This window comes from Clarias gariepinus, chromosome 12 (assembly GCF_024256425.1).
Source record: "Clarias gariepinus isolate MV-2021 ecotype Netherlands chromosome 12, CGAR_prim_01v2, whole genome shotgun sequence".
Lineage (NCBI taxonomy): Eukaryota > Metazoa > Chordata > Actinopteri > Siluriformes > Clariidae > Clarias > Clarias gariepinus.
Window position 1 is genome coordinate 28,874,591 of NC_071111.1, and position 20,647 is coordinate 28,895,237.

The 20,647-nt window shown below is 37.9% G+C and overlaps 1 protein-coding gene across 1 annotated transcript in view; it reads right to left on the bottom strand.

The window, feature by feature from the left end:
- The window catches only part of LOC128534524 (NACHT, LRR and PYD domains-containing protein 12-like), a 149,829-nt gene that overhangs the window by 21,347 nt on the left and 107,835 nt on the right, over positions 1-20,647 (bottom strand). The window contains exon 12 of the mRNA XM_053508978.1: positions 6,868-6,934. Within this exon, the coding sequence (XP_053364953.1) occupies positions 6,868-6,934 (67 nt within the window). The remainder of the gene's footprint in view (positions 1-6,867; positions 6,935-20,647) is intronic.

Here is a 20,647-nt window from a genome sequence, read left to right on the forward strand (position 1 = left end):
GAGGGTACTAGGGCACAAGCCCGAGGACAATTTTTCCTGCAGAGACTCCAGCACTGAAACATTTCGGCAGTGAACTGGGTATACCTGCTTCGTCATGCACAAACTTTCAAATACATTCTATTCGAGGGCATAAGCTCTTCTAGGGGAGGGAGCCCTAGCACTTAGAATAGTCTTAATTACGCTGGCTGAAAGACCAGCTGGACTTAGTTGGTCCCGTTTAGGGACTGAACGTGAAGGTTCCAAAACTCGGGCTGGGGATGAAATATCATCCCCTGCGCCTGAGACAGAAGATCCCACCTCATTGGAATCACCTGTGGTGAGCCGTTGAAGAGGGATACTAGATCCGAGAACCACACTCTGGTCGGCCAACAGGGCGCTATCAATAAGAGGCGCAACACTGTTGATGGACCCTGGCCAAGACTCCCGGGAACAGAGCTATCAGGAAAAGCGCATAAAGGCGTAACCAGGGCCATGTACGGGCCACGGCGTCCAGATCCGGGGTAGCTGGAAGAGTCAGAGAGTAGTAAAGGGAACATTTGCTGATCTTGCGAGGCAAAGAGGTCCACCTCTTCTACCTGAAATCTCTCCCTATTTTGGGGTGGGGTTTCCATTCCCTGTGTGTCAGAGATTGACTGGACAGAACAACTGCTCCCACATTCATATGCCCTGGAATGTAAATCGCCCTGAGGGACAGGAACCTGGTGCGCTAGCTATTTAGCAGCGCGAGCACAGTCCGCCCTGGCGATTAATATATGAGACTGCCATAGTGTTGTCCACCCGCACTGGGACATGGTAGCCTCTCAACTGCTGGAGGAAGTGCTTTAGGGCCAGAAAAAGAGCCATCATTTCGAGACAATTGATGTCTCGCGGGAGAAGATGGCCTTTCCAGCTCAGTTGGGCTGGACGGTCATCTAAGACCGCACCCCAGCCCATGAGGAAAGCGTCTGTCGTTAGCATCTGCAATGACAAGATGAACTTAGAGTGGGACCCAAAGTCAGAAACCGGGGTCTGAACCACATAGGAAGGGTACGAAGCACCTGGCGCGTAACCATTATTGGGGATTAGCCCTAGAGTGAAATCCCCTGGTTCTTAGCCACAACTAAAATGCTCCCATGTGTAGAAGGCCCAAAGGTGTCACCGTGGATACAGCTGCCATAAGAGCTAAGATCTATGAAAGTGATGGTCACTTTCCGGTCTAGCTTAATTTCCTTGAGGGTGTTGAGAATGGATTCGACACGAGCGGGAGACAGCTGTGCCCGCTTACGATCGAATCCCATGTGACACCCAATATGTTGTCCTCTGAACAGGAAAGAGCACGCATTTCGTGCTCTTTCCTCAATCTCAATCTTAAAAAAAAACAAAGATGAGCTAGGATGACATGCTGATGTCAAAGCGCTAGCTACTAAGACTGGGCCAGCCAGTCGTCTATGTAATTCAAATACGGATGCCCTGCAGTCGTAAGCGCCAGAACTACATCCATGCATTTCATATATGTGCGGGTGAGAGAGCTAGACCAAATGGAAGGACCCGATACTGGTAAGCTTCGCCCCCGAAAGTGACCTCCTGTGTTGTGGCAATATTTCTATATAAAGTAAGCGTCCTTCAATCGATTGTCCCAAATCAATCACTTGGTAGGATTTGAGAGCAATCACTTTGACAGTCAACATTTTAAAGCTGTATTTATTTATTTAAGATAGCGGAACAGCCCCCGAAAATCTAAAAATTAGACGTAGCCCCCCCGTTCCTCTTGGGAACCAAGAAATACCGACTGTAGTAGCCTGACTCACTGTCTGGTAGGGGAACATGTTCCATGGCCCCATTCCCCAGCAACTTCTGTCAGCAGATGCGCACTTTCCGGTTTCACGGAAGTGGAGACCACGCCGTTGAAACACGGAGGGTGATGTGAGAACTGCATCCTGTAGTTTCTCTCTACAGTATTTAGTACCCAAGGAGATATGCTTGGCAGTAGTTTCCACGCTGCCAGTTTCTCTGAAAGGGGCAAAAGTCTCGGCGGCTTGGTTAAACGGGGGGGCAATGTTAGATGTTCGGCATCCTGAAACATGGCAGGAAAAAACAAAGAGCTAACACTTTATTGGAGACTGGTATTGCCCGAAACACCAGTGGTGGCGGAGCAAAAACACCGACCTCCTGGGGTGCCAGGGAGAACACTTCATTCTCGAAAGGAATTCTGCGTGCCTCTCCCCATGGTCCTGGGCACATGAACCTCAGGGCATCGCACCGCAATCTTTATGCTCAAAAACACTCTCCTTGTGTGTTTCATGCCTTGCAAGCGTCAGACCCGGTCGAGACCGGGTGGCTGACAGTCCTGAATCTTGAGCACGGCGGGGAAGGAATTTCCGAAGGCTTGTTCATATAACTTCGCCTCATGAACCTAGTGGCGAACGAGTTAACGACATCGCCAAACAGGCCGGAAGGCGAAATAGGGGCATCAAGGAGGAATGCGCGATCCTATGCTTGATGCTGCTGAGATTCAGCCATAAGTCTGTGGCCCGGCGTAATTTCAGAACGCCCTATCGAAGAGCCCTGTCAGTACTCAAGTCTCTCAGCAGGTCAGCCTGGTAGACCTGCAAAACCGTCATGGTGTGCAATGGAGCACCAACCAGACCTGCTGCCTGAAAAGCTTTTTCCTCCAGGGAAGATAAAAGTCTACACAGCTTGAAAGGAAGTATTAGCTTTTCAGGGAGGATGATGTCCCAGGAGAGAGATAGCTTGGAAGCGTCCCTTCTATCTGGGCGTCATCATATAACCCTGCGCTTCCACCTCAACTATGTTTAAACAAATAAATAAAGTAGATGGCAGGAAAACACAGGATAGATACAGCTTACTCTATGAAAGGGTTAACTCATATGGACATTGCTAAGAAAAAGGGAGAGAGCGTTGCCGTCTAATGTTTTTTTTTATATATATATTTATTTATTATTTTTTATTTATTTTTTTTAAGTGCTTGGGTGCTATTTCCATCTCCGCGGAGCGAGAGAGAATGTTTATCCTTGCCCATTCACACCTGCAAGTGCGTGTCATCAGATGACGTCACCCGACCGAGGTTATATAAGCCAAACTTGGCGTGTTTGATACACACATGCTTCACAACCGGCAACATGACAAGATGTTTCCCATAGCGTTTTCACGCAGCATCGAGTGTAGCCTTTGAAAGGGAACATCATCTCAACTGTAAAGTATGGTAGAGGAAACATCGTGATTACTTTTTGTAAGTCGCTCTGGGTAAGAGCATCTGCCAAATGCCTAAATGTAAATGTGATTTGGGCCTGCTTTGATGCATAAGGACCTGGCCAGCTTGCAGTCATTGAGGGGAAGATGAATTCCCAAGTGTATGAAAAAATCTTCAGGATAATGTGAGAATTTAATATTTATTTTGAGAATCCAGAAGACCCTCTGAGAACAGCATTTATGTTCATACTGGACTCAGTAGAAGTAAATCAGTGTGTAGTAGGACCCACTCTTACAACAGGTCACACTTTAGATTTAATATTATCCTTCGGATTAAATAAAAAAAATATAATTACAATTCCATAGTCTGAAGTTATCTCAGATCACAATTGTCTTAATTAAATTGTGTCATAGTAATAATGTACGCATAGCACCGCGCTACCACATTAAACGTGCATTTACTACGTACATCAACTACCACACAGAGCTTTATCAGTAATCTCCCAGAGTTATCAACTTTGATTGGATCGCCGTCTGACCCCATAGAACTCGATCAGCTGACTGAATATTTAATCAACATTCCGTTATACCTTAGATAATGTAGCTCCAATTAAAAGGATAAAAAATCCAAGATTTTTATTTAATACCATAGTAAAATTAACTAGAAAAAAGCCACTGCAAAAATCTCCACAACAATAACATACAGTAGTGTGGATTTCATGAACTTTTAAAAATAAAAAAATAGCAAATATTAGGCAAAAATCCCATAAAGTGTAACAGTGAAAGACCTCAGTGTGATTATAGATTCCAGCCTTTCATTTGAAGCACATGTAGATGATATTACCAGGATAGCATTCTTTCACCTCAAAAATACTGCCAACATAATGAATATATTGTCACTAAATGATACAGAAAAACTAGTTCATGCTTTTATCACCCCTAGGTTGTAACGCCTTAATGACTGGTTGTTTAACTTGAAGCATAAACAAGCTTCATTTAGTCCAGAATGCAGCAGTGAGAGTCCTCACTAAAACCAGAAGATAAAGTATGAGCACATCACCCCTATCTTATCGACACTGCATTGGCTCCTGGTGAAATTTCACATTGATTTTAAAGTGCCCCTATTATGCCATTTTAAAGGTTGCTTATATTGCTTAATGAGTCTCTTAAAACAGTTTTACATGTATGCAAGGTAAAAAAATACTTTAGTTCTCTCCAAAAATAGATTTAATTTTACCCCATTTCTAAATGATTCGTAAACAACTCGTGTGAAGCAGTTTCAGTTAAAGCAGTTGAAGAATCAGTCTGTCTAAACCCCTCCTTTCCGTGAGCCCTTACTGCTGTGATTGGTCAGATGGCACTGTCCTTTATGATTGGTCTACCGCTAGAGCGTGTGTCGGAAAACGAAACGCCCATTACTATAACTAAATGACAGCTCTGGAGACCCGTCAATACATAGAAAAGATGGCGTCGGTATTACCGTATCAATTCAAGCCGGAGTCTGACGATGAAACGGTTGAAGTGGCACATCAACAAGAAACTGTTTCGCTAGTACGACTGGAGCAGGACGTTTCTCAGTGGTAAGTGTCATACTGTATGTTAATATAACAGACCTAATTTGTTATATTGTGCTAATGTTAGACGCATGGGCGCTCGTGATGTGCATATGTGTGTGTGATGCGTTTATCCCCTCGAGGCTTGTCATAGAAGGGCAAGGGGCATGCGCACTTCCTGCTCTGGAGTGTCGCGAGTGTTAATGACTTCAGTTTTGGTGAATGGTGGAGAATAAACTGTTAAAAAGGATTTCGTGTGCTGTCGTTTTTATGTTTTTTTTTTATATTACAAAGTGTTTAAGCGAACCCAGCATGAATGCTCGGTCACATTAACAAGAGTGTGGTAACGGTAATTGTAAGATGGCGGGCAAGTTGTTTGCGACGTAGAACGTGGGCAAACATTATGCAAATATGTTACATAGTGACGTAGATCCGTAACAGAGAAATATTAGAATTGCTAAAGACTCGTTTAGGTGAATGTGAGGCGACTCTTTTTTTAAAGAGACAAAAACTTCATTTATAGTGCACTGTCGATACAGATAGTGCAGATAGTTTATGTTCACATACAGCTACATGACACATTGCATGAAAGATCATATTTGAAAAAGCATAATAGGGGCACTTTAAAATATTACTTTTGACATATAAAGCATTAAATGGTCTCGCGTCACAGTATCGAACTGCTAGTGTCTTATGATCCGCCACACCTAATTCAATCAAAGGATGTAGGCTGCTCACCAGTACCACGTATTATGAAAACTACAGCAGAAAGCAGAGCTTTTCCTTACAAACCCCCCAAAGTTATGGAATAGTCTTCCAATTAATGTTCGGGACTCATGGACATAGAGTATTATGGTGAATTGCCATGTTTAGATGCTGTCTTCCCTACTCTCACTGATCACTTAGGTTTGTTGACGGTGGAGTGATTGGTCACTTTACATCTCAGGGATCCCTTATGTCTGTGTCTCCCCCTTTTAATTATGCTTTCATAGTTAGTCCTGCCGGAGTCCCTGCTTATACTCTGCACTGTATATACATTCACCTTCTTCATTACATGACTGTAAACACATACCTGTTATCTGCTCTCTCCTTTTCTCTCTCTTCTCCTCTCTCTCTCCCTCTCTCTTTTTCCCTCTCCCTGTCTCTTAGTCTGTCTGTTGAGCTATACTGTACATGTCGCTCCTGCGCTGCCAGTAATCCAAACCCCCTCTGCCCTCTGGACCTGTCTGACTCGTCCTGGAGTCCCACTTTTGGTTAGAGATTGGAGTTTGGAGGTTGCCCCGTGTGGTCTACCTGGGACGCGTGTGGTCACTGGGGATAGTTTCAGTTTACAGGGGTGCAATTTTTTTCCTTCCCCGTTGTATTATTTTTATTATTTTTTATTTTCATTCATTTATTTTTTTACTAAGTAGCGAAGATTATTTAAAATGTAGTGAAGTACAATACTTTAAACAAAACATACTTAAGTAAAAGTAAATTTACAGATTTTAAAAACTACTTTAAAAAGTAGAAGTACAGTACACAAAAAAATCTACTCAATTACAGTAATGCATGTAAATGTAATTCATTACTTTCCACCTCTGCATGTGGCATAGATACACTTCTTGTTTTGATGATGAGAGTCACGTGATCGCAACTGAGCCAATTCTCTCTTGGAGTTGTAAGTAATTGTCTCCCATTATTGATCTCAGTGCTCGTGCGTCACTCATATAGTCAACATCTGTACTCGCGCAGTGCTCTGTGTGTGTGTGTGCTTCTTGCATGTGGCTGTGTGTGTGTGCTTGCTCCCATGGGTGTATGTGTGAAAGTTGTCCTACAGTACACAGCAGCCCCCTTCCTCTTCCCCTCCTCTCTCTGGTCTCAACCACTACAGCCACAATTCTTTTTAAAGGTAAAGTGTAGGTTAATTTGTTTATTTTTACTTCATATTTTGTATTATTTATTTCATATGAATATTTTTGGTTGTGGAACAAATAAGTTTTCTTTATTTCTTGTGGGGACAATTCGCTTTGATATACAAGTGTTTTGATATACAAGCACGCTCCCGGAAGAATTATGTTTGCATATGTTCCACTGTATATATAATGAGTTATTGTTATCGTGACCCTCAAAAAGATAATCTAACCTCAGTGTCACTACTTTACAGTAAGGATTCTCCAGAACAGCAGACAGATGCTTTACTCCTGAATCTCCTAGTTTGTTCCCAGACAGATCCAGTGTTTTCACAGTCAGATGTAATTCTCTCAGACTGGTCGTTTCTGAGCTGAGCACTGAGACCAGTAGTGACCAACTTTTTACTCCAATTAAGTCACACCTGATGCTGAAAAGGAAAAGTATATGATAAATTTGCACAAATGTAATTTATTAAACAAGTTTTTAAAGCTTTCACTTTACCTTCTCTTTTTCAGAAATACTAAGAGAGCCAGCAACATTTTATTTAGTGAACATGAAGACATTATACACCCAAATTAAGAGTCAAGACTAAACCTATTCGTCGGCGTATAGACTCCTACACTGTCAGGCCAAAAACTTACACTGACTTCCTTAAGCTTGTGGGCTGACATTTTGGGGGTATTGCACCCCTCCCCAGGTGTATGTGTGTGCCCTTCGATGGATTGGTGAAACGGCCATGGGCAGGTATATATACTGTACATATGTTGCATTGTATTTCTACATTGGGCCAGTATTTTTAATAGTCTTTCTAAAGTGTTTGTTTTGTTTGTGTATAAAAAAAAAATTCTCTACTTGCCAATTTAATAGTGCATTTATGGAGGAGTGAGACAATTTTAATAAATTGTGCACTGGGGTGTACTGACTTTTCTTGTATATTGTATTTTTGACAGTGTTTTTAGTTTCTTTCTTAAACTGTAACAGTTATATTCAGCCTTACTTACATTGATTTTCTGGATGCTGCAATCACAGGCATCATTTTCAGAAGAACAGATTCTGTTATCTTATCTGGATTGACATATTTATTCAGCTCAAATTCTTCCAGCTCCTGTGATGAAGTCAGTAACACAAACACCAGAGCAGACCACTGTGAAGAAGAGAGTTCACTTTGTTTTCCAGATTTCAGGTAGCGTTGAATTTCCTCCACTAGAGAATCATCACCCAGTTCATTCAGACAGTGAAACAGATTGATGGATTTCTCTGTAGGAGGATCTTCATTGATCTTCTTCTTAATGTACTGAAGTGTTTTCTTTATGTCCTGGTAGTTACTTCCTGCCTGCCTTACTAGGACATGTAAAAGATTCTGATTGGACTTTAGTGAAAGACCCAGAAGAAAGCGAAGAAAAAGATCCAGGTGTCCAGTTTGACTTCCCAATGCCTGATCTACAGCAAACTTATGGACATTTGAGATCCATTGTTCAGAGTACTGATTAAGAACATTTCTCTTTTTTATCATGAACATCAGGTGCACATACAGAGCTGCGAGATGTTCCTGAATACTCAGATGAACAAAGCAGTACACTTTATTCTGGTGAAGCCCAAACTCCTCTCTAAAGATCTGCGTACACACACCTGAGTACACTGCTGCTTCTCTCACATCAATGCCACACTCTCTCAGGTCTTCCTCATAGAAGATCAGGTTGCCTTTCTTCAGCTGCTCAAAAGCCAGTTGTCCCAGTTTAAGAAGCATTTTCCTATCACCTTCCTGCTTCTTTGAGTACTTTTCCCTTATGATGTTTATCTGAATGATGAGGAAGTGTGTGTACATTTGAGTCAGAGTCTTGGGGATCTTTTTCCTCTTTGCTTTACCAAACATTCTCTCTAGAACAGCGGCTGAAATCCAGCAGAAGACTGGGATGTGACACATGATGTAGAGGCTTCTTAATGACTTCAGGTGTGTGATGATGTTATTGGCCAGGCTCTGATCACTGATCCTCTTCCTGAAGTACTCCTCCTTCTGTGGGTCATTGAACCCTCGTACCTCTGTGACTCGATGGACACACTCAGAGGGGATTTGATCAGCTGCTGCAGGTCGGGAGGTGATCCAGATTAGAGCAGAGGGAAGCAGATTCCCTTTGATCAGGTTTATCAGCAGCACAGGCACTGATACTGATTCAGTTACATCACACACTCTCACTGTTTTCTGGATATCTAGAGGAAAACGACACTCGTCCAATCCATCAAAAATAAACAAAACCTTTTCCAAACTGTACATTTCTGTTTCTTTTGTTTCCTTAAAACAGACACAAAGGAGCTCCATCAGACTCAGTTTCTGGTCCTTCATCAAATTCAGCTCCCTGAAAGGAAATGGAAATATGAGGTGGACGTCCTGATTTTCTTTCCCTTCAGCCCAGTCCAGAATGAACTTCTGCACAGAGACAGTTTTTCCGATGCCAGCGACTCCCTTTGTCAGCACAGTTCTAATGGGTTTGTCTTGTTCAGATAAGGGCTTAAAGATGTCATTGCATTGGATTGGTGTTTCCTCTGTTGTTGTTCTCCTGGATGCTGCCTCAATCTGTCTCACCTCATGTTCTTTATTGACTCCTCCACTGTCTCCCTCTGTGATGTAGAGCTCTGTGTAGATCTCATTCAAGAGTATTTGATTTCCCAGGTTTATCACTCCATTCAAACACTGAAATTTATTGATCAGATTTAATTTGAACTTTATCTGGAATTCATTTACAGCAGCAGACTCTGGGTCGTGTCTGGGAGAAGGTGAAGCAGGAAGAGACATAAGGTTCAATTATTAACCTTTTTTCTGACTGGTAAACATAGTTAAGTCATTATGATGTTCCCATCTGTTTTCTATAATCTAATCACTCTTTATATAATGACAGCAGAAAGGTTTATAGCACCAGTGTTTCACAGTTATGTTTTTGGTTTTGATCTTACCCTGTATCTGTGATGATGATCTTTACTGTTCTATATATATATATATAACTACGGCACCCCCATGCGCCTTCCTGTTGGAGTCTTGGTCGTCTCCTGTATGACTATTTATAATATGACTAATTACATCACTCTGAATCAACAGGTAATGTGTGATAAACAGATAATAATAGGGATCACTAAGGACCACTGAATACAAAATTATTCAATTTGTATCTTGATTTTATAAATATTCTTAATTGATATTACAGCCACATGTATTAAAACAACTTGAGTCATACTTAGCTGAAGTGAGTAATATATATATATATACAGTATATACATCCAAATATTTTCATATAATGCTTCTTATTTCTCGATCCAAATTTAAGGAATTAAGTCAATGCATTAATGTCAGCCACATGATTAATGATAAAAAGTCATTGTCATGTCTTTATTTATTAGATCTTGTTATATCTACCTTAATTAAATAATCATCACTGTTCATTGATACACCAGAAATTAATGGTGATCTCTTTGCCTGAAATTTAATACACAGCAACCTTATCCTGATTTATCTTTTCTAATAATAAAAAAAAAAGAATTTGTCTTCAGTTGTTGTTGAAAATTTACTGTATACCTCTAAAAGCATTGTATGACTTAAACAATACAGTATTATATAAATAAATAATTAAAAAAAATGCTGACTGTAGCACAGGCTTTAAATTAACACTTTGACCAATATCTAAAAATTTAACCAGTTGTTGTTTTAAACAGGCCCGTAACATCCTACACTGAGGATGAGGAATGTTCTGCAATGTTCTTATGGCTTGGTATCCAGTCAGTGGCTAAAAGATGCTAAGCAGTGATCTAGCCTGAGGCACGCAGAGTAGTGCCTAAAAATTTAAAATATGAGTTTCATTGCTTTAAAACAGAACATGTGGGTATGCCATTTGGTTTATTTAGTTACATTTCCCTTTTACTGCGTCTCTAACAGTGATATTAACTGTGTGAAGATGTTACCTGTGTCCAATTAAGGACTGTGTATCCTTAAACCACAGAGGAGAATTCATAGACCGATCACTCTTCATAGAGATACAGCTCTTTCCCTGGAGTTTGCTGCACAACATTGTATACAGTGCTTTATTTTTTATATACACTCCTTACAGTTTTTGATTAACATGCTAATTTATTATGGAGGTGTTACTGTTAGCTTTTTCTTAATGGTAAAATCATTCATTAAATTATTCACTTTAACTAACCATTTTTTCCAGGGTGGGGGACCATCATCTGTGTCCAGATCAGAAATCTCCATCTTAGACTTTTAGGAAAGTATACACAAACGCATAGAGTCGGGAAGAGTCTGTTCTCTTCTGCAGGAAGAGATTACACTCCTAGAAAACACAAAACCAAATGTAAAATTAAATTTGACCACAATTTAGAGGTTCTGATCCTGATTCTATTCAATACACCACACAATAGGTTTACAGACACACTATAACTTCTGCTTAAAGACTACATCAACAGATGGCAACAATAAATAAATAAAAAAATAATAAGTACTTTTTACAGTAAAAAAAAGTACAATTTGGTTGTTAATTCATGAGAATCTACAGAGAGAAACTTGGTGCATTGTACACTGTAAACAATGCTGCTTCCAACAACTGTTTCTTTCTTTTTTCTTTATGTGCATCTGTTAGCAGGATGGATGGATGGATGGATGGATGGCCAGTGCAAGTGGGAGATGCTCATGACAAAAATATTCTTTCTCAGCTGATTATAATATTTGGGTTGTTTGAAAACATTTTGTTTCACTTTTAAATTGATATTTATCCTGTGCCTCTTGCTATGGAGAAATATCAGCACTAACACTAGCACTGGTTTTGGTGCCCTTTGGAGCCATGATGTACAAAATTAAACCAAGGAATAACCTAAAACAGTTAAGAGATGCATGAGCACTTTGTGTAAAAAAAAAAAAAAAAAAAAAAAAACCCATAGGGATCAGTTAAACAAAAGTACAAGAAAACAGACCGCCAGAAGTTGATCAAGGCCAAGCTGTGATGTCAACTGTAAACACTCCATACAGCTCTTCCAGCAATAAACACAGGGCTTCGGAAAAACTACTTTTTACGTTTTTTTTTAATTTACAGGAACTACCTTTGATACAATTAACTGCTTTAATGTTTAATTCATGACAAATAAAATAAGGGAGGCTGAAATATCGATACAACAAAAAACAAAGGTTTCTTACAGCTGGTTTTTACATGCGTTTGATTTACAATATATCTGCATTTATCCCATATAAAGTCATTAATAATACAGAAATTACCTACCTTTGGTCAACAGTCCTTGTTGCATGACATTAACAACAGTTTTTGCTTAAAAAATCGTGTTTTAACTCATCTTACGACACCACAAAATAAAGTCGAGGCGGAGAGAGAAACACTTTCACTTTCAGAAGAAGGATTCTATCCAGGAGATGAGTCATTTGGAAATAAATCAACTCTTAGAGCCGGATCTTTTAATAAACACAAATCTCACAACAGTAAAAGTGCATTCACAAGAGACAATATAATCAGTGAGACAAGTGGGATAAAAGCTGACAAATTAACCATGTTTAGTTTTTTCAAACTTTATACAAACTTCCAACTTTAGCAAGCCTTCCTCTTCGTGAAAACACAATACTGGTGCAGTATTTAATGTTATACATATAACACAGAAAATGTATTTGCCAAAGAAGCGGAGGTTTATGCAACATGAAAATGACCAGCCTTGCTTCCCTAAATATTTTATTATTTTTATTTTCCCTAAGTTGCAGCTTCAACCATTTTGAAGACATGATTTTATTTGTGCCCCCAAAATTGCCATTTTCAGCATTATACAAACAATCGTGCTTAAAACAATAATAATTTAAAATGCAAATTATTCATATTTCTTTGAGTATTGATACTAAAATTTGTGTAAGCTCCTAAAAGCATGTGACCTGCAAAATCATTTCATAAATAGATTTTTTTGTTAAAAAATTAAAGGGCAAAAAATCTATAGCATCCGTAACCATGTCAAATTCATGTTGCAATATCTTAACCATTTTGCATTTTAGAAAAGGCCCGGCAGCGTCTCTACCACCTCAGGCGCTTGAGAGACTTCCCTCCAGGATGCTCAGGAATTTTTACTCCTGCACCAAAGAGAGTATCCTGACAGGAAACATCACGACCTGGTTTGGAAACAGCACCATGCAGGACAGACGAGCCCTACAGTTGAGCGAGCCGACCTGCACTCAATCTACAGCAAACAGTGCTGGACCGAGGCCAGGAAGATCGTGAAGGACCTCAGTCACCCCAGCAATGGACTGTTCTCTCTGTTGTGGTCAAGCAATTCCGCTCCCTGAAGGCCAACACAGGGAGACTGAAGAGGAGCTTCTTCACGCAGGCGATAAGGTCTCTCAACCGAAACATCAGATAGGACAAATTTTTTAAACATGCACTATTATGACATTGTCTCTTTGCACTCATTCTGGACATTCATGATCACTTATGGACACCTTAACATTTATGCACACTTCTTTGTCTTTCGGCTGTTCCCTTTTGGGGGTCGCCACAGCGAATCATCTACCTCCACCTAACCCTATCCTCTGCTTCTTCTTCTCTCACCCCAACTAAGTTCATGTCCTCTCTTACTGCATCCATCCTTTTTTAACAACACTAGCCCAATTTCCACCAGCACCCTGTAGGTCTACAACACCGGTGGCGGTCCTTGTTAAGCCGGGCCACGACCAATCCATTATGGAAGTCCTCTTAGTGATTCGCATCATTTGATTTGGCAAATGTTTTACATCGAATGCCCTTCCTGTCACCACCCTCTGTATTTATCCAGACTTGGGACTGGCGCAAGAATACACTGGATTGTGCCCCCCTGTGGTTGCATTACATTCATGCACACTTACATATCTAGATTTTATTTCTTGGTTTATTGCACACAAGTCAATTTATTTATAAATTTATAAATTATTTAGCAAGTGTGTTTTTTTTTTTTACTTAAGTGTTATGAAAAATAGTGTTATATGATCCTATCTGAAAATTGGCTTTTTTACCTTGATGAGACATTGTTTTAACACCAAACACGAATAGTTGAGTCACTATGCCAAGACACATGTCACAGACTCCATGCCAAACACCCATCCTGACCCTTTGCCCTGTATCATTGCCGAGGGTGTCCTAGACCAGACTTCTAAATAGCACTTTTAGGGGGATCTGTCTGAGTTGTCCTCTGAAGGACACTGCATGCTCACTGGATGCTTTGTGCTTTGTTTTCTCAACTTGTTTTTATGGGATTGATATCTTGAAAATTTTGCTCACTGTCTCCTGTAAACCAATTTTGTTTGGTTGTTTCTCCGAGATTCCGATGCAAAACCTGTGCACACAGAAAACACACTGTCGAAAGCTCACTAGTGATGATTTTGTCTAACAACCAGGACTTTTCGCACTATATTTTTGGTTTCTTATGTTCGGTAAAGCTGCTTTGAGACAATGTTCATTGTTAAAATGCTAAATAAATAATTTTTAATTAAATTAAACTTTTATTTTTGGAATTTTATTTGGACTAAATGTAACTGTTATCATTTTATCAGACCTCCTGTTCTCATGTATTGGCTTAGTCCACATCAGTCAATCGTGTGTCACTCAGAAATTATGTTAACCTCCTGCACACATCACATGCAATTTCTGCCAGGTTATGTGTCTACACTGTAAAAAAAATCCCGTAGTTTTTACGGAAAAAAACTGGCAGCTGGGGTTACCAGAACAATTCCGTAAAATATACAGCAAAACAGTAATTGCTTTTACTGCATAACATGTATTTTTTACAGTTTAAACCAGTAAATATAACAGAAGTCTAGTGTGTTATATGCTGGTTTAAACTGTAAAATGTACATGTTATGCAGTAAAAGCAATTACTGTTTTGCTGTATATTTTACGGAATTGTTCTGGTAACCCCAGCTGCCAGTTTTTTTCCGTAAAAACTACGGGATTTTTTTTAGTGTTGTAAAGCCGATCATCTCCTATCCTAAACCTTTTCGAGATGTCTGCAGCGAGCATGTATTTTGACATGACAAGCCATGCAAATATGTTCACAACGTGCGATTAAGAAATTGAGAATATTATGGTCCAACAATACAAAAGACATACTGCACACAAAATGCAACATATTCTAACGTTTTTCCCCCAACTGTAACACATTTAAAGAGGGGGAAAAAATGTGTGTGTTTGACAAAAAAAAAAAAAAAAAAAAAAAACATTAAAACAGTATTCTGGACATGTTTTACATAAGAAAAAAATCATGTCACTCACAAAAAAATAGAAAACAATAAAGGTTCTCACTGTATGAATCTTACACTCAGGTGCTTGATGTTGGTTTGTTTTTAAGCATCTGTACTTTTGGTGAAAGTCTGGTAGCATCCAGCTGGAGGAAGATCTTCTGCAGTACCTCAGAGAATATTTTCAGTTCCTGAGAATAACTGGAGACATTAAGACCGTACATGTAGTAGCGATGTCTCCCAAGTCATGAAGCACTTCAACACCCTCAATAACAATTCCAACATTAGCTGGAGAGGTAGTGGCATCACCTCCAACATTGATGCTGTAGATGCCAAATACAACATGTTCAAGATCCTCTCTGCAGCACAGCCATCTGTATTCTATTGATACACAAAAAGCAAAAATGAAAATCACTAGACTAATACAGAATTCCAAAGAGCCTGTTTGCATTGCATTTTTCCCGGTAGTTGTTTTTCTAGTCTTTAAATCACTAACATTTGGTCCACACTGATTTCTCACATTCTTTTCTCAAGTACACCTGTGATCTGATGCCATCTAATAGCAGCTTTAACTTATAATTTAAGAAGACTAAATGGATATTGTGATATTCTGAAGAGCCCAATGATACCATTACTTCTGCAGTAATCATTAGCATTACCTACCAGATATTCTTTGAAGAGACTGTCCGGTTCTTCATTTAAGTAGACACAAAGTGCCTTGATGAGGCACTCCCTCTTCTTCTCAACAGTTGCATTCTTAAAAAAAACAAAGAGAAAAAAAAAAAAAAAAAAAAACTCAATATACTTAATACAATCCTATTGAGTGAGTTACATTTCACTATAAAATTAGGCACATGTCTAATGTCGTAAATAAAACTAAAAAAGTAACAAGCTACTCAGAACTACACTGTAAAAAATGTCAGTAAATTTAACGGTAAAATACTGTATAAATGCTACAGAATAAAACCGTATTCCACAAAACATGCGATAACCGTAAAATTTACAGTTAAAAACCGTAATTAGTTTAACAGAGTAATACCTTACATTTAACAGTTAAAAACATATGAAAATACGGTTAATTGCAGTAAAATCAACAATATACTGTATTATCCCTTACAGAAAATACATGAATTTTACATGTTTTTACATGTGCAAAAATGTGTTTTTGGGACATTTTTTGTGTGAAACCCATGGGATCACATGTAAAACCCATGAGATAAACATGATGTTACTATTTTTGTTAAAAATTAAACCTGCTTGTGTTGATTTCAGTCAATGTTCTCTAAAAAAACATCCTGGAGAAAAGCGTTTCAACATATTTTTGCCTCGAATTTCTGTAATCTGTACAAATTAGAAAAGAATTTAGTTGAAGAATACTTAGTTGTTATCATAAAATATTGTATTGTAAAGTTTTAAAGAACAGTAAACACAAAAACAATTACAAGGCAGGTTGTGAACTTTACATAATATAATTACTTTCATATACTCAAAATAATCGTATTTGTTGACGTAAAGTGTTTTTTTTTTTTTCGATTTAGGGTAAAGTAATTTTGTAATTACGGTCAACTTGACCGTACAAATTCCTAATACGTTGTCTAATCACAAACCATTCATGTTAAGTCAACATTTCATACAGTACAGCAGGGGGCAGTAGCGAGACCCCAGCTGTCATGAACCGCTAATGAAACAGAAGAGTGAGACAATTCAAACTACACCTGCGCTGGAGTTAATTGACTCTCTGCCCGCGCGCGCGTTACCCTTTGCAGTTCTGTCCGTTTTAACAGAGGAGGTCAACACACGAAAAGGTAAGATATAAGATTTTTTTTCGCCAGTACATATTTTTATATATATATAGTATTTAACTTTGACCTGCTTCTGTAGTTTTAGAGAGTGCTAGTGTTTTAGACTGAAGTAAGCTAACGGATTTAGCCACGTGTCACAGACGAGGCTGAAGTTAGCTCGTTATTCGCCTCGTTACTCACGGGAGTGTTCACGTTGGCGAACGCTGCGCAGTTTAATCAATAAAACGTTATTTTGGTAGCTTAAACCATTCTGGCCAAGCGAATATGTACTATACCATACCTAGCAGGTACCCAACTATATAGTAAAAGTGAAATTGTCCTGGCCCAGATTGATTTTACACTTTAAAAAGAGTGTAAATATTTGACTATTTAATTGTATTATTAAATCGACTTTTGAATTAAATATTCGTTTTATTTATTTTTTCATTTTTTTTTAAATGGTAGTGATTTTAATGTCAAACTTTAGAACAGAATTTTCCAGTGTATCGAGCGCTCTGACTGATTAATGGATATGTATTAATTATTCAGCAATCACTATATTTTTACTATTTGCCCATCTCTTACTTGCTATATACACTCGCTTAATTATAAGTAGGAGAGTATGCTACTATTCAAACTGAGAAATTTTAATTATTTAATACAGCACATTAATGATTGTAAAAATGTTGCACATAGCAATGATAACTAATAATAACATTCATTAAAAAATTACCCAAACAGGTATTAACAATACAGAGATGCACATCCAAAATGCAATGACAAACTATATGGGATTATCCTAAAAAATTTTTTACAGTAAACTAATTTAATTTTCATTGTATCTCTTACATTTTCCAAAAACACCAGCATGTCCTTCATTTTGGAGAAGACAAATGAAAAATTCACTAGAATATCTTCTTTTTCATCTTCTCCAACATTTTCTAGTGTCAAATTTACACAGGGCCTTCTCTGCTTCATCCTTGTTCATGTACAAGAGGTGAAGCAACATTTCCACCAGAAAAGCTGCTTATTTTCATTGCGCCACCTCTCAGCTTCCAAAATGCACTGATACACCAGGTAACTCTAAAATCTGAAAATATATTAATCTCAATACATATACAGTGATTAACACAGTGATTAGTTTACTGCTGATGTTGATGGCAAAAAAGAGAATAAAATAGCCTGTATTTTAGTTTGTTACAAAAACCTTAAACACTGTTCAGTCTATGGCACAGACTAATCACTGTGTTAATCACTGTATATGTATTGAGATCTCTTGTACATGAACAAGGATGAAACAGAGACGGCCCTGTGTAAATTTGACACTAGAAAATGTTGAAGATGAAAAAGAAGATACTCTAGTGAATTTTTTATTTGTCTTCTCCAAAATGAAGGACATGCTGGTGTTTTTGGAAAATGTAAGAGATACAATGAAAATTAAATTAGTTTACTGTAAAAAAATTTAGGATAATCCCATATAGTTTGTCATTGCATTTTGAATGTGCATCTCTGTATTGTTAATACCTGTTTGGGTAATTTTTTTTAATGAATGTTATTATTAGTTATCATTGCTATGTGCAACATTTTTACAATCATTAATGTGCTGTATAAAATAATTAAAATTTATCAGTTTGAATAGTAGCATACTCTCCTACTTATAATTAAGCGAGTGTATATAGCAAGTAAGGGATAGGCAAATAGTAAAAATATAGTGAATGCTGAATAATTAATACATATCCATTAATCAGTCAGAGCGCTCGATACACTGGAAAATTCTGTTCTAAAGTTTGACATTAAAATCACTACCATTTAAAAAAAAATGAAAAAATAAATAAAACGAATATTTAATTCAAAAGTCGATTTAATAATACAATTAAATAGTCAAATATTTACACTCTTTTTAAAGTGTAAAATCAATCTGGGCCAGGACAATTTCACTTTTACTATATAGTTGGGTACCTGCTAGGTATGGTATAGTACATATTCGCTTGGCCAGAATGGTTTAAGCTACCAAAATAACGTTTTATTGATTAAACTGCGCAGCGTTCGCCAACGTGAACACTCCCGTGAGTAACGAGGCGAATAACGAGCTAACTTCAGCCTCGTCTGTGACACGTGGCTAAATCCGTTAGCTTACTTCAGTCTAAAACACTAGCACTCTCTAAAACTACAGAAGCAGGTCAAAGTTAAATACTATATATATATAAAAATATGTACTGGCGAAAAAAAATCTTATATCTTACCTTTTCGTGTGTTGACCTCCTCTGTTAAAACGGACAGAACTGCAAAGGGTAACGCGCGCGCGGGCAGAGAGTCAATTAACTCCAGCGCAGGTGTAGTTTGAATTGTCTCACTCTTCTGTTTCATTAGCGGTTCATGACAGCTGGGGTCTCGCTACTGCCCCCTGCTGTACTGTATGAAATGTTGACTTAACATGAATGGTTTGTGATTAGACAACGTATTAGGAATTTGTACGGTCAAGTTGACCGTAATTACAAAATTACTTTACCCTAAATCGAAAAAAAAAAAAACACTTTACGTCAACAAATACGATTATTTTGAGTATATGAAAGTAATTATATTATGTAAAGTTCACAACCTGCCTTGTAATTGTTTTTGTGTTTACTGTTCTTTAAAACTTTACAATACAATATTTTATGATAACAACTAAGTATTCTTCAACTAAATTCTTTTCTAATTTGTACAGATTACAGAAATTCGAGGCAAAAATATGTTGAAACGCTTTTCTCCAGGATGTTTTTTTAGAGAACATTGACTGAAATCAACACAAGCAGGTTTAATTTTTAACAAAAATAGTAACATCATGTTTATCTCATGGGTTTTACATGTGATCCCATGGGTTTCACACAAAAAATGTCCCAAAAACACATTTTTGCACATGTAAAAACATGTAAAATTCATGTATTTTCTGTAAGGGATAATACAGTATATTGTTGATTTTACTGCAATTAACCGTATTTTCATATGTTTTTAACTGTTAAATGTAAGGTATTACTCTGTTAAACTAATTACGGTTTTTAACTGTAAATTTTACGGTTATCGCATGTTTTGTGGAATACGGTTTTATTCTGTAGCATTTATACAGTATTTTACCGTTAAATTTACTGACATTTTTTACAGTGTATCTGATGGTATTATGCATGACTCATAACCAGAGGAGGAAGGTAACTACAGTAAGTAGCACTTTGTTACTGTCATTGGATGAGTGGATGATTTTTTTTCTTTTACTCTATTACATCCTACAGCAAACTGTCTACTTCACTAAATTTGTGCTAGGCGTTGTGTTAAATACAGTAATGACTGTGGTGTGTGGTATTTGAGGAAGTAATAACACCACCTGCTAATTATTTTACATAATTGTGCACTTTGTCTTCTTTCTGTGAAACAATCAATCATGTAGCAGTTGTTTGAAATCAAAATCCGAGATGGTTGCCGACAGCAACAAAACACCACATTAACAGTTGGCGAAAGAGTCTTTTACTATGACAAATGCAACTGTAGGCTGATAGAAGCTCAGTACTTCTGATATTTAAGTAAATTTTAAGGTAAGTACTTTTGGACTTTTACTCAAGTTCAACTTTTACAGTACTTTTACTTGTGTAATAGTTTACCTATGATATCTCTACTTTTACTCAAATACAGGATTTGTGTACTTTGCCCTCCACTTCTCATAACAGTATGTCACAACATTTAATTCTCATCAGCTGTGAAAAACAATGATCTATGCAGTTAATGATCTGTCTGTTGATGTCTCATTCCATCAGTCTGACTAGAACAGACTCATTGTTGTTTTGTTCCTTTTGCACTTACTGTATGGAGGCTACATGTGTACATGACATTTCTATTAACATAATGCATTCATACAGTTACATCAATAGTATTAAATCTGGTGGGGAAACACAACTCATTACACAACTCACCACTGTTTCTGTGAGTTATTCTGAGACAACATGTCTGTCATTTTGTCAAGGCCT